The sequence below is a fragment of the Protomyctophum parallelum genome (genome assembly GCF_964188405.1).
Source record: "Protomyctophum parallelum genome assembly, chromosome: 1".
Taxonomy (NCBI): Eukaryota; Metazoa; Chordata; class Actinopteri; order Myctophiformes; family Myctophidae; genus Protomyctophum; species Protomyctophum parallelum.
This window is the reverse complement of record NC_139697.1, coordinates 13,916,326-13,932,248: the sequence shown is the minus strand read 5'-3', so window position 1 is coordinate 13,932,248 and position 15,923 is coordinate 13,916,326. Positions and strand designations below refer to the sequence as shown.

General features: G+C 45.8%; 1 protein-coding gene across 1 annotated transcript in view; it reads right to left on the bottom strand.

The window, feature by feature from the left end:
* ndrg1a (N-myc downstream regulated 1a) overlaps positions 1–15,923 on the bottom strand; it is a 49,316-nt gene that overhangs the window by 29,093 nt on the left and 4,300 nt on the right. The window contains exons 2-3 of the mRNA XM_083780448.1: positions 2,386–2,455; positions 1,221–1,256 (exon numbers count right to left, since the gene is read on the bottom strand). Of these exons, the coding sequence (XP_083636574.1) occupies positions 1,221–1,256; positions 2,386–2,436 (87 nt within the window). The 5' untranslated portion in view covers positions 2,437–2,455. The remainder of the gene's footprint in view (positions 1–1,220; positions 1,257–2,385; positions 2,456–15,923) is intronic.

Genomic DNA, 15,923 nt, shown 5'->3' with positions numbered 1-15,923 from the left:
GCAACAGATCCACAAATGGAGTTGGTACAACAATAATTATGTTCAAGAGGAAGACTACGCTTTCAAGATAAGATCGTTGGTTACTTCCACCACCAATGTCATGCTAAATTTTCATTCCTATAGGCCTTCCTCAGCTATCAAAGCACAACCAACTTCACCATAGTTACAACATACAAGTTAACTCCACCATTTATCTGCCATGGTAACCGATCTTGGCTCCACCCTCACCACTCACTGAGGCCTCGCTGCCCCCCTCGCTGCCCCCCTCGCTGCCCCCCCCCCCCCCTTCCCTCCCATTTATTGTACTCACATTTGTTTTCTAGCTTCAGGTTCCAGATGGGGTGTCTCGGATTAGAGGCGTGTCCTTACATGACCAGAAGGACGACGCCCCTCTTCTCAGAACCCGGGCCAAATACTCAGGGTATCCTAACCCCCCCTCCCCAGAGCTTAGCCCTTCATCCTTCACCTATCCCACAGGGAACTAGTCTACACCATCATCCTCCTCCCTTCCCCCCCCCCCCCCCCCCCCCCCCCTCACTCCCTTCAGCTCAGCTCCGTAGCGCCACTTCATCCCACCACTCATCCTCACTCCCCCCATCACTCCCCTTCCTCACTTATCCATCCGTGCCCCTCGGATTCTCTCACTCATCCCCCCCCCCTCCCCCTCCCCGTGCCATCCATCATCCTCATCCCCTCCTTTTCATGTTCCTCTTCTTTTCTAAATAAATGTTAAACGATGTTTGATTGAATGCGTGGTCTGTACTAGTGAACAGGATGTTTTCTAGGGAAGACATCCTAGGGAGAACAAGCGTGTGTGTGTGTGTGTGTGTGTGTGTGTGTGTGTGTGTGTGTGTGTGTGTGTGGCCACAATGCTGTACGATATCACGAATGCGATCCAAAGTGTGATTCGTCGGTTCCCATGGCAGAGGGATAGTAATCAGTGGAGAGCCAATCAGATTTCTGTGCCATTAACATCAAAGCAGACAAAGAATGAAGCCAAACTATAGGCCAAAACAGTCAACAACAACAGATGTTTTGTCATTCAGTAGGTGAGCATTTCTTCATATCAACCACTAGATGGTACTAGACAGGCTAATATAATAATGGGGTATTATTGAAACAACCGTAAACAGCAACTAATCCCAAAGCAAATGAAAGAATACAGCAGTAAATATGTTGACATCTAATCATTATACTGTACTGTAGTGTAGTGTACATACCTTGATCACAAGTTGCATCACAGCCTCTCTCAAGCCCTGACCAAAAAAAAGGAAACAGTTATGATTTTCTTTCAGTTTTTTTTTAACTAATGCAATTAAAATTAAATGTATCTAATATCCCGAGAGGCTTCACCATGTCATGGAGAGAGTATTTGTTTTACATCCACATCCATCAGAGTCTCATAATAATAAACAGTGTGTGAGACTAAATTATTCTATAGTGAATCCTATCCGACATCATGCTGCGGAGGATATTTTGGGTCAATATTGTGATTCATATTACATAACTTCGCTGCCGGGCGACGTTATGTAATACGGTAACATTTCTAGTTTCTTTCATAAATCAATGTTCCTGAACACGCTTTACGTCCGCGTGTGGGTTTTTACAAATATTGAAACCATGAAAAGTATTCCAAAAGTGCTTCTGACTAAACCTCTTAACTCAATTGGATCCTCAGACTGTCGGTCAAGCCACCTAACTCCAACCCCAACTGTTTTTTTCTCTCTCCCCGTCTACTCAATGATGGACATAACTATCTCCACATTCACTGGTCAAAAACATCCTATCTCTACTTGAGCTGTATTTGGGGTAATAATAATAATAATAATAATAATAATATAAGTATCTGACAATGTATACATTTTATTCCTGAAAAGTTCATATTTTGGACATAGTTGGTTTCTAGGGGTTAGACGATATATCGACATCGCGATATATATCGATATTGCGATATATATCGATATTGCGATATATATCGATATAGCGAAATATATATTGTATCGTCCTCCCAATATCGTGATATTGATTAGTTAGTAGTAGGCTACCCGGACAGACAAGTTGTGGACAAGTTTCAAAGTTGCAGCCATTGTTTTACTGTTTAGAGGAGGCAAGATTCATGTAATTATTGGCCAGTTTGTGAAACAAACAAATCTTGTAAGATTCTGGAATTAAATACACAATTCCAGATTTTTGCCTTTTATGGTTATTTTTTCATTTTCAGTTCTAGATATCGTAATATCGTTGATGAAATCTCTTACAGTATATTGAATATCGCAATATACCGAATATCGTGATATTATCATTATGGAGGATCTAATATCGCCACAGATATAGTATGGTAAGGTGCCCATATCGTCCCACCCCTAGTTATTTCCAGTCACATACCGGCAAGGGGTCGACCAGCAGGGGTTTGGATTCCACTACAATATCATCCATTTCAGCGAGCTGGGAGAGCCTGTGGGACAGAGAGGTAGAGACAGAGGGAGAGGGAGAGACATTTTTTAGAAAATATCTACATACAAACAATTGCCTTGAAACCCCTTTGAAAAACAGGTGCTCTTTGTGCACAACCTTGCAAAACCGAGCCAACCTTTCCTATGTGGAGAGTACAGGCCAACAGCTATTGTGCAGAACCTGTAGCTGCCCGCCTTCTCACTGGCACTAAAAACAGGACCACATTAACCCATTTAGGCCTGACCTCGAAATAAATAAAAAAATCTTCTAAATCCTCCAGTTTTCTGAAATAAATATTTTCACGATAAAAAAAAAATAGCTCATGGATGATCTTGTAGATCTGCTATTTTTCAATAGCTAAATTATAACAATGTTTAAAACACCAAAAGGGGTTCCCGCGTGGCCTCTCTCCACTGGCTCCCTGATAAGTTTAGAATTGTTTTTAAGGTTATTTTATTTGTTTTGAAATCATGTCACAGCCTCTCACCATCATATCCCTCTGACATAATTGAGCGCTATATAGTATATGTCCCACCCAGAGCTTTAAGGTCTGCGGACAAGCTGCTGCTGGTCGATCTTGCGACCAGCAAGAGGAGCAGGGGTGACTGACCGTGCTTTTGCGGCCGCGGCGGGCCCCAGGCTCCGGGAACACGTTGCCCTTCCCCATTAGATCTGCCCAGTCGATTGGGGTTTTTAAATCCTTACTTAAAAGTTAAAACCCAACTGTTCTCCCTTGCTTTTAATTGCACTTGAGCTCTTCTGTCTTTGTATTTTTGCTCTGTGTCAAATATGCATGTTATTGTTTTATATTTCTTGCCATTGATGTTTATGTTGTATGAATCGATGCTTTGAATTGCTTTGCCTTGTTCATCAGCACTGAGAATGTGCTATAGAAATAAAGTTTGATTTGATTTGAACTATTTCCGACAGCAAATGAATGCACAATTATTATGGCTTTGTAAGTTAAATGTCCCTCGGCTGCAATGTAATAGCTCTGCATGTGTACATCATTCCCTTTCAATTGTGCATACATTATTTTGATTGTATTGTTCCACTTTTGCCTCAGCAATGTTAACATACGTTTTCTCATACCAATAACATTGAATTTAATTGGATTAAGAGACTGGTAGAGAGACGGCGGTAGAGAAAAATAAACTCAAATGTATTGTCTCGAGACAGACATACAGGTTTACAGGTGTACAAATAGTGGGTGAAATTATTTGTGGTACAAGCTTCAAATACTGTCGGTAGATACTAGGGGGACAAGAAACAGAGAGAAAGAAACTGAAAAGCAAGTCATATGGGTGTAATTTCCAGTGGTGGAAAAAGTCTTAAGTTAAAGTAACAATGCTGCAATATAGAGAAAGAAACTGAAAAGCAAGTCATATGGGTGTAATTTCCAGTGGTGGAAAAAGTCTTAAGTTGAAGTACCAATGCTGCAATATAGAACTACTCCGTTACAAGTAAAAGTCTGGAATTCAAAGTACTTGAGGGAAAAGTACGAAAGTATTGGCATCAAAAGTATTCAATAAGCAGAATGTGCCATTTTAAAGTTTTCAAATGTATAAGCAGCTTTTGAAAATAGCCCATCACAAGCTCACAATGCGTCGCATCACTTGTAGATGAGCTTGTATTTTCCTCTGAGATGTAGGGGAGTAGAAGTACAACTGGAAATTGGAAACACTAAAGCAAGGTACAAACACCTCAAAATTGTACTTAAGTACAGTACTTGAGTAAATCTACTTATTTACTTTCCACCAGTGGATATTTAATCAGGTGTTCAAAACAAAGTCTCTGACTGGTCCAACCAGTCTAAAAGAAGCGTTTCTCTGTGGTTTCTGAGGCTTCTTTGAAGAACCTTATAGACAAGAAAGTCTCAGGTTACACATAAATGTTTTGTTCAATACGATTTCTTTCATTTTTCTGTTCCAAGAACTCGTAGAAGAACTTCCAAGAACATGAAAGAATTAGGGGCTCATTATTTTGTGCAAAAGAATGTCCCACTCCATTCCAATCGTGCTCGACGCTATCGCGTTTTCCCTGACCGCAGTGCGATGATGCATTCCTGCAGGCTATATCTCAAAAACTCCACAAAAGAAAAATGAAATGAAAAAGATCAAGAGGTGGTTGATGAGAGACACAAGTTGTTTGCTGTCTAGCTTCTTGTAAAAAGCAAGTTGAAAACAAAAAGCCTGACAGGCAGATCAACCAAATGATAGATGACTTGAACTTGAGAGCACTGAGTACTGTTCCTCTCCCACACACATAGTGTTGCTGTCTGAAGCCTGTGAATTATATTATTATGTCGTGTGAGGGTGTCGTCACTGTCGTGAGCTTGCAGATTTGCTATTTTTGGGAAGTTGATGGATAAACTTCGTCTAAATGAACCAGACAACACCCAGAAAACACCCAAAACACACACATTCATAGACAAACAGAGAGACAAGGCAAACAGGTAGACACTGCAGCAAGCTATTAAAGCAGAGAGGCAAAGAAGCCACAGCGCTTTTCTATAACTTCTCAAAGTCGCTTTACAAGGGCCAGGAGGGCAAAAAAACCTACTAGTTATTGAAAGAAAACTAAGATAAGCAAGTAAGATAAGAATTAAAAGCAATAAAACACTAAAAACAAGAGTTGAGACAAAGTCAACTCGGGTAAGGCAATTATTGTGAACAGGTGGGTTTTGAAGGTAGGGAGGGCCAGGGCGTCTTCATGTTTAGAGAGTGCATTCCAGAGGGAGGGGGCAGCCACAGAGAAGGTCTGTCGCCCCAGGTTCAGAGCAGGTCTTAGGGGGACCTCCAGGATATGCATATGTACACATGTGTACAAAACTGTACATGTGTACACATCACTGACAAGATTGACAAGTCTATGTAGTGATGTTTCACTCACTACGCAGACTGACTGTCAAATAGGATAAGCAGAAATAAAATCGAAGATTCATTCGTAGCCCGACCCAGCAGACTGACATGCCTGCACACGTTGGTTTCGGCGTGCACTTATTTTGAGTATACATAAAGTCTGTTATAATGCATGCACTGCGGAACGGCAGTGCAGGGGCAAGTCACGACGTATGTCCGCTGAAAGCCTGAAACTGGGACAGCGATCATCCTAACATATTATGGTCTGTTTTTTGACTGCAGGTTGTGATTGACATATAGGGGACACGTATAGCAACGCAGCCTTTCCTTTGCTAGCCAACTTTACATGCAACTCCATTCCCACGCCATGCAGCGATTCTGCACACTAAGCAACCTCAGTGAGGGAGCCGTGCGAAACATGCGATTAAAAGAAAACTGCCATCCATACATTTTAACTAAAATAAATTAATTAAAATGTCAATATAATATAATAACATTGTGGTGGTTGTACTTGGGGTCTAGTCGGCATTTCTATTGAGAAAAATATATCGTCTGTTGGGTTTTATAGTGATTATTATACTGTCAGTCTCACTCTCAGCCTGGTCTAGATGTCGTCCCCTGGCTACGGTGTGAGTGGAAGCAGACCAATGGAGCAAATAAATGGTTGACCAGTCTCAGCAGCAGATAGGATAGTAAGGAGAAGATAAAGTGACCCACCGAGGACACAATTTGACAAGCCACACGGTGAAGTGAGGTTCAAATTCAAACAGTGACACTAATGTTTATTACATTTTCCGTGCATTATATACAAAACAGTATCTCGAGAGGTCCCCCCGCCCAGTGGACGTATGTCACATGGGTATTTCTGAGAATACATATGACAAAATGTACAATTTCTGTGGTTTAAGCAACCTGAAAAGATATTATCTATGCACGTTGCCTGCGCTCTCATAAACAACACCTAATAAACCTGATATGAATAGATTCTGTCAAGATTAAGAAGGTGTAAGACACACAGGATACTGTGTTTGCGTAAACAGGCCTTAAGGTATCTCAAGAATTGGTGCAATACAGTAAAGTGCAGTATGCATGCTATTGGTCACATAACCATGAGCTGACATTTAGCTGACATTGCTCTTGACATGATCTATGCATGGTTATGCATGGTTATGCAAAATCATAACAGGTTTAAAGCACAGTCCAAAACGTACTTTTTAGGATTCATGAAATTCAATATCAAAAGTAGCAGATCTGCATTTGTGTGACGTTGTAGTATGAACAAGTTAATTAAGCAGGGCGTATATTTATGGAAAAAATATGGAGATAAGGTTTCTGCCCGACAGCAACCAACCATATGCCGGATAGGAACACTGCATTGCATTAACCTCAAATTGCAATACAGCACATGGGGGACCCGGGGTTCAATACAGCACATGGGGGACCCGGGGTTCAATACAGCACATGGGGGCCCGGGGTTCAATACAGCACATGGGGGCCCGGGGTTCAATACAGCACATGGGGGACCCGGGTTCAATACAGCACATGGGGGACCCGGGGTTCAATACAGCACATGGGGGACCCGGGGTTCAATACAGCACATGGGGGACCCGGGGTTCAATACAGCACATGGGGACCGGGTTCAATACAGCACATGGGGGACCCGGGGTTCAATACAGCACATGGGGGACCCGGGTTCAATACAGCACATGGGGGACCCGGGGTTCAATACAGCACATGGGGGACCCGGGGTTCAATACAGCACATGGGGGACCCGGGTTCAATACAGCACATGGGGGACCTGGGGTTCAATACAGCACATGGGAGACCGGGGTTCAATACAGCACATGGGGGACCCGGGTTCAATACAGCACATGGGGGACCCGGGTTCAATACAGCACATGGGGGACCGGGGTTCAATACAGCACATGGGGACCGGGTTCAATACAGCACATGGGGACCGGGTTCAATACAGCACATGGGGGACCCGGGTTCAATACAGCACATGGGGACCGGGTTCAATACAGCACATGGGGGTCCGGGTTCAATACAGCACATGGGGGACCGGGTTCAATACAGCACATGGGGGACCGGGTTCAATACAGCACATGGGGGTCGGGGTTCAATACAGCACATGGGGGACCCGGGTTCAATACAGCACATGGGGACCCGGGTTCAATACAGCACATGGGGACCGGGTTCAATACAGCACATGGGGGACCCGGGGTTCAATACAGCACATGGGGGACCCGGGGTTCAATACAGCACATGGGGGACCCGGGGTTCAATACAGCACATGGGGGACCCGGGGTTCAATACAGCACATGGGGGACCCGGGGTTCAATACAGCACATGGGGGACCCGGGTTCAATACAGCACATGGGGGACCTGGGGTTCAATACAGCACATGGGAGACCGGGGTTCAATACAGCACATGGGGGACCCGGGTTCAATACAGCACATGGGGGACCCGGGTTCAATACAGCACATGGGGGACCCGGGTTCAATACAGCACATGGGGACCGGGTTCAATACAGCACATGGGGACCGGGTTCAATACAGCACATGGGGGACCCGGGTTCAATACAGCACATGGGGACCGGGTTCAATACAGCACATGGGGGTCCGGGTTCAATACAGCACATGGGGGACCGGGTTCAATACAGCACATGGGGGACCGGGTTCAATACAGCACATGGGGGTCGGGGTTCAATACAGCACATGGGGGACCCGGGTTCAATACAGCACATGGGGACCCGGGTTCAATACAGCACATGGGGACCGGGTTCAATACAGCACATGGGGGTCGGGGTTCAATACAGCACATGGGGGACCCGGGTTCAATACAGCACATGGGGACCCGGGTTCAATACAGCACATGGGGACCGGGTTCAATACAGCACATGGGGACCCGGGTTCAATACAGCACATGGGGGTCCGGGTTCAATACAGCACATGGGGACCGGGTTCAATACAGCACATGGGGACCCGGGTTCAATACAGCACATGGGGGACCCGGGTTCAATACAGCACATGGGGGACCCGGGTTCAATACAGCACATGGGGGACCCGGGTTCAATACAGCACATGGGGACCCGGGTTCAATACAGCACATGGGGGACCCGGGTTCAATACAGCACATGGGGACCCGGGTTCAATACAGCACATGGGGACCAGGTTCAATACAGCACACGGGGACCCGGGTTCAATACAGCACATGGGGGACCCGGGTTCAATACAGCACATGGGGGACCCGGGTTCAATACAGCACATGGGGGACCCGGGTTCAATACAGCACATGGGGGTCCGGGTTCAATACAGCACATGGGGACCGGGTTCAATACAGCACATGGGGGACCCGGGTTCAATACAGCACATGGGGGACCCGGGTTCAATACAGCACATGGGGGACCCGGGGTTCAATACAGCACATGGGGGACCTGGGGTTCAATACAGCACATGGGGGACCCGGGGTTCAATACAGCACATGGGGGACCCGGGGTTCAATACAGCACATGGGGGACCCGGGTTCAATACAGCACATGGGGGCCCGGGGTTCAATACAGCACATGGGGACCGGGTTCAATACAGCACATGGGGGACCCGGGTTCAATACAGCACATGGGGGACCCGGGGTTCAATACAGCACATGGGGGACCTGGGGTTCAATACAGCACATGGGGGACCCGGGGTTCAATACAGCACATGGGGGACCCGGGGTTCAATACAGCACATGGGGGACCCGGGTTCAATACAGCACATGGGGGCCCGGGGTTCAATACAGCACATGGGGACCGGGTTCAATACAGCACATGGGGGACCCGGGTTCAATACAGCACATGGGGGACCCGGGGTTCAACCGTTCAATACAGAACATGGGGGCCCAGTCATTGCAGCATTTATTTATTTTTAAAGAAAAAGAAACAGTGTGTCGCCCTGTTCTTCAACTTGTTCTAAAGGGTCTGGGAACAACAACAACAAAAAAGAATTTGAGACTGCAAAACATGTCCAAACTCCAAACGACTTAGTTTGAACTATCGCACCAAAGCCCTATTCAGCTACTGTCTGTCAACAGGAAAAGTAAAAGGCCAAGGGAGAGAAAAGAGGCAATGACAAGACACAAGCCAGAGAGAGAGAGAGAGAGAGAGAGAGAGAGTGGGACAGCAAGGAAAAGAGGGGGCGCCCAGAGAAAGAGTGGGCGTCAGATTGTGTTCGCGGTGGGTCATTGGAAGAGGAAATGGTCGGGCCGTAGGCTGTGCTGAATGCAAATTAAATCAGGACAGTTCAGAGAGCTCTTTGTCCAGCAGAGCCCTGGCCGGGCCGGGCTGGGCTGGGCCGGGCTGGGCTGGGCTGGCGGCTCCTAGGAGGGTCAGAGAATTGGCTCTCTCTCTCCTCTTCCTCTGCTGATGAACAGCCCTTGGCTGACACACACGCACACACTCACGCACGCACGCCGGAAGTCATGGACATGAATACAAGGATGCTCGCCCCAAAATAGGCTTGCTCACCCTCGGGTCAAATCTCTAAAACAAAGGGTTTTTTGTGGCTTTCGCCTTTATTTTATATATTTTATGGAGGGACAGACAGTATAGGCTGACAGGAAATGGGGAGATAGATGGGGGGGGAGACATGCAGTAAAGGCCGTCGGGATCGGGAGTCGAACCCGCGGCACACTGCCAGACTGGATTACCAGCCAAAGTGCCTGGACCGCTGAGCCACGGCCCATGCTCCTCGGGTCAAATCTGGCGACCTCGGAGGTCGCCACCAGGTATTCCACAACGTAAACACAGTAAAACCATGCCTAACCCTAACCTTATTCCTAGACGTAACCTCAGTAAAACTATGACTAAATCCTAACCTTATGCCTTTTTTTATCATATATTTTTGGGGCTTTTTGCCTCACAGATCACAGTAGGTTGACAGGAAACGGGGAGAGAGATGGGGGTGAAGACCGTCGGGATCGGGACTCGAACCTGCAACACATTGCCAAGCTAGATCACCAGCCTAGCTACCCGGACCGCTAGGCTGGCCCGGGCCAAATCTAACCTAACCTAAACGTAACCTCATTCAAACTATGCCTATAAATCCTAACCTTATTCTTAAAGTAAACCAAAGTAAAACTATGCCTAAACACAACCTTATTCCTAAACCTAACCTCAGTAAAACGAATACAAGAATTACATGAACCGCTGGGGGTGAGAGAGAGAACATGAGGGAGAGTGCGTTTCGGGCCGAGCGTTCCCGTTACCACAGATACCACTGCGTCCATCAAACGACAGCACAGGCGTCTCCCCCCTCCTGATGATGTGTATGTATGCGTGTCACTCTCCATCACTTTGCCTGCGTTTGTCTTGGTTGCCAAGTGTCAGAGGAGCCAAGTATTTGGCCAAGCTTAGCCGTTTGTTTGTTTATTTGTTTGTCACCCTCTTTGGCTCTGTCATTATGTGTTTGTCACCATCTTTGGCTCCATGATTATGTTTGACTTCCCCCCCCCCCCCCCCCCCCCACACACACACACACACACACAACGACACCCCTGGCCTGGGCCCTGATGACTGCATAGAAACACATCCCTTCTTGTCGTCAATCTGTTGACACCGTTGTCAGATATGGCCTTTGGAACAAGACCATTTTTAGAGACAACCAACTGCACAAAGTGCACATTGTCTTCTATTGCTCAAATTAAAGAAAATGTCACTCCCAACGTTTCAGTCAAGGATCGTCTTCCGGCCGCAGAGGGATTTGCATTTAACTTTTTGAGCGGTGCCAAACCACTCCAATGAGTGACCGAGTGTACGTGTCTCTATGTCTGAGTACGAGGCCTCGACAGCTGCAATACCGCTGGGTGACTTATAAAGTGGCACTGTTGAGCAGCCTAAAGGGGCATTCACACCGCGAGCACTATCACTGCAGCCAGCCAGTGGTATGTTGTTGAGCAGCCTGCACTGCTCAGTTCACACAGGTGTGATTTTTATATCAAAAGTCCATCAAAGTCCAATCTGAATTACTTCCATGTCAAACTAAATCATAATACCAATAATATAATATCATGACATGCACCTGTCATTCATCGCTCCACACACAGTGAGCGATTCATTATGCTAGGAGACCAGATTATTGGTAAAGATGGTATTGTAAAGATTTGAGCTGAGAATAATGCAGCTGAAGACAAACGTTATTTATGCCTTGTAGACATCTTCTTTTACTTAAAGGATGGACATAAATAAAACATAGCTGGGTTAAAAGAACATCCCAGAGCCCAAATCAGACCTAGGTTGACCGTTGATTGGCCAATGTTGTGATGCTGTTTTCACAACAAAACATTGCTGGAGACCCCTTGTAAGCACCCCCCCCCCCCCCCCCCCAAGGACCCCTGGGGGTCCCCGGCCCCCACTTTGAGAACCACTGCTCTAGGGATGGCTAGCGGGGCCTTTATAGACTCTTTAACCTTGTTAAAAACTAAAGAGGTTCGTCATTAGAGATCAAATGTGGACATCCGGCCAGGAGGACTGCAAGAAGAGATATTTCCAAAACACGCCAAGAGCTCGCGCACACGCACACACCCACACACCCACAAGCACGCACACACACACGCTTCTATTAGTTCTCTCACACTGGGGGGAGAACAGAACAGACACCAGAGCGAGCCAGACCTCACAATAGCACAGAGGAAGAGAGAGGAGAGAATCAAACAACAGAGTCATTTTTCTTCAGAAACATGGCCGTCTTCTCTTCACACTGCGAGAGCTTTGTGTTCGGAAGGAGGCCCCGCACAGGAATCGGCCCCCGCTGACATTCCGAACACCATGTGACACGACGAGAAGACCGCGGTCACAGTGACCACCATGCGTTTTTATGCGACAGGGGAATTTCAGAACAATAAGAGTAGGACCAAGCCCCCGAGTTATTTGCTGTTGTGTGCCTAGTTTTATGTCAAGTCGGATAGATAGATTGACCTTCATTTTGATGCCGGCAAAGTTCAGTCGTCAGTATTTTCAGCGAAAGCTTTCCCCACAAAACAGAAAATACACCAGTACACTAGTACAGATCCCTGAGGGTCTCCGGTCAACCATATGGGGGTTCAATGCTGCGTTCACACTGGCTGATACAAAAGATGCAAAGCTACACAGCATTATTTGTTGAGAACCAGCTTAACTTATTTTTAGCTTTGTAACTGTTGTGGCTTTTTGTATAGCAGCTAAAAACGTTGACTGTATCTTTGCCATCTCCATGTCGCTGGCTTCCACTGAAAAATAATGTCGCTGTTGTTTAGCTGGCTCCCAGTGTGAACATACGTAGCCATACACTGTATATGGTTAAGTGGTTCAACCCACACCAACCCAGACTGGAGTCGGCTTGTGTTCATTAAAGAATAAAACCAGTTTGCAGAGTCAGACACACTTCCCCTCTCTCTCTCTCTCTCTCTCTCTCTGCCACCTGTTAAACCCATTGGCACGCAGCAGCGGAAAGGTCCGACTGGGCAACAAGCTGACACACAACTAGGTCACCTACTGACACCGTGCGCACACTGAGGATCCCTGACCCCGCCGCGCAGCCAGCCAGCCAGCCAGCCAGGGTAATCTTTTACATGGCATGACCCAGAAGAGTTAACGCACGGAAAAAAGATGGATGACTCAGCCAGCCAGCACCGGTGCAAATGGGGCAGCAGCTAAACGAGACATTAAGATGTTAAGTTAAGATGTTATGTTAAGTTAACGATTATTTATAGATCAATTAATTAGTTGATTCGCCTTATCAACCTCTTAGGTAGATTACAACAAGCTTGTGGTTGTTGTTGTGAGCTTGTGTACTGTAGATCTGCTATTTTGGTCCCCTATGTGCGTGACATGGTCGTACGACCAGGCATAACCTGGACGTAACAGCCCTTGTGTGCATTTTGTCCTGAAAACACAACTGCTTAAATTTAATCCATTTTGGGTGGGAACCCCTTTTGGTGTTTTAAACATTATGTTATAATTTAGCTATTGAAAAATAGCAGATCTACAAGCTCATAGCGCACTACGAGCTTGTAGGTCTGCTATTTTTGAAAAATCGTGAAAATGTGACACAAATATTTGAATATATATTTCAGAGCAAACATTTTTAACTAAAATATTGGCTTCTGGGGGGGGGGGTCCCTGGAACTACATATTTTGAGATGGGGGTCCGTGGCCCAATAGAGATAATTCTGTGGGTCCTTCACATGAAAAAGGTTGAGCACCACTGACATAGAAAGATAGGTTTTTCAGAAAAATGTTAGTCCAGAATGGGTTAACAACACAACTGCAGCTGTAAACTAATCAGTCATTGTCCATGAAAACAGTGGAAAGCAACAATTTGAGGTGATCATAAAATATATTGTTGCCGGCAGGGAGAAACTGCTCATCTAACTGCTCATCTAACTGCTCAGGGAGAAACTGCTCATCTAACTGCTCAGGGAGAAACTGCTGATCTAACTTTGTATGCTTTGTGGTAAATTAATCATACTACAGAGTGTTACACAAAAGCAACAACGTAGCCTATAGTAGCAGATCCGCAACTTGCTCCATCTTCTACTTTTGCAACTTTTTAATTTGAATCCTGAAAAGTAACAGTTTTGGACACGAGGTTTCCACAGAAAACAGAGACGATATGTAGCCTTTGTTTGCGACAATGAATCCTAGGAAATCAGAACTTTAAAATAATTGCTAAAATAATAACTAAAATAGCAGATCTGCAAGCTCACAACGTGTAGTGATGCGAGGCTTGGATGGATCTGATATTTTTTGCAGTGGTTAAGCATTATATCCTCAAGACTTCCAGTGCTTAAGCACTTCTCTTCCTCCAAGAGAATTAATTAGAACACAGCACCGCTACCATTTCTTGCTTATGCAACCAATTTTTGCCATCTTTTCGGTTCCGGTCTATTTTCTTGTGCCCTCTCGTCGTGCGTCACGATGAAAATTAAACCAACAAAATACGTGGGATTATGTGTTACTATAAGAGGGCATCTCTTCTCATCTCATCTCCTCTCACACACTCTGTTGTGGCAGATGGCTTTATTTAAACTATGGATGGGCCATATTGGCTTGCTTGGTGTGTGTCATTGGCAACAGTGATACACAGGCGGCAGAGCAGCTCCCTCTCTCGGTGTGTGTGTGTGTGTGTGTGTGTGTGTGTGTGTGTGTGTGTGTGTGTGTGTGTGTGTGTGTGTGTGTGTGTGTGTGGTCCTCATAAGCAATAGAATTGGACAAATAGTCATTGTGAGGAGGACCGTTTTCCTGATCCACAAAAGATCTACAACCGTCCTCACGAGTATAGTAATACTGTGTGTGGGCGTGCATGTGTGGATGCATTGGTTCCAACTTCCTACAATGTCCAATGTTCCTAGAGGGGTGTGCGTGCGTGCATGCGTGCGTGCGTGTTACTATACTTCTGTGTTCCTAGACAAATGTGGCGTGCACCCAAGACAAGGTGCTCGACCATGCAATGGAAATAGCAGATCTACAAGCGCACAACAACGCGAGCCTGTTGTAATATACGTGGCGAGCTTGTAGATTGGCCAGTTTCGGCTCACACGACACGGCCTTGCGATCTAGTGCTAAATAAGGCGTTTTTAGGTCGGCAGGCTATTCACAGACATAGAAAGAAACCCTAGCCTGACGGAAGTGACAGCGAGTTGTGCAATCATCACAAACAGGAAATAAGGGAAGGATATGGAACTGGTATGATCTCGGATGGAGAAGCCAAAATGAGCTGCAACGAACCATACAGTATAAACAAAAGGCAAACGGTCGCCAGTACAGTGGTTTATATTTCCCAACGGACGCTGTGCTGGACTGCGTTCAGTAAACACATACCTTATTATTGTTAGGTCTTGGTACTAAATCTGAATAAATACACACTTGTCACCACGGTCTATTATATGATGAATGATTCAATAACAATTGACTTGAACCATGTTAACAATACCATTATTCCCGACAATTAGGCCGATAATAATCTTTGGTGATATTTGAAATTTCAAATAGCAGTGATGAAAATATCATATTTCCACCAGATATTCATATTCACGACACAAAAACGTACTAACTTAGCATCTCTAGTTTGGGCAAGTCATATTATTAGGTGAGTATTCTGCGAAAATGCGAGGAGATTCAACAAAACTAGCAGACCCTGGGAGACCTGAGCTGTGCAAAGAATTATATATTGTCAATGATTAACCCTATATAATTATTTGCACACTCTGTCGGGTGGAAACCTCATAATGTACACAACTTACTTTTCAGGATTCAAAATTCAAAAATAGCAAAAGCAGCAGATCTACTAGCCTGAGCTAACGTGTTAGGTTTCTGGTCTATGGTCTAGAGGGGAAGGTCGCGGCTGAGATTTGCGCACGCCCTGATTGGATCTCATCGATCTGTCCGTCACCCCCGGCCCCTCCTCTCCCCCCTAGTGCAGCGCTACGTCACATAATTTGGAGCGACGCCCACCCGGAAGGGTTGACTCCCACTTTTAGACCAGGGCGGCCAATGCGTTCCTCCAGGCTTTCCATTTTTGCACCAACAAAAATGAAAGCCTGGTACCGAGGCTACAGATCTACAAGCTCAAAAGTCAAAACGATACGTTTGA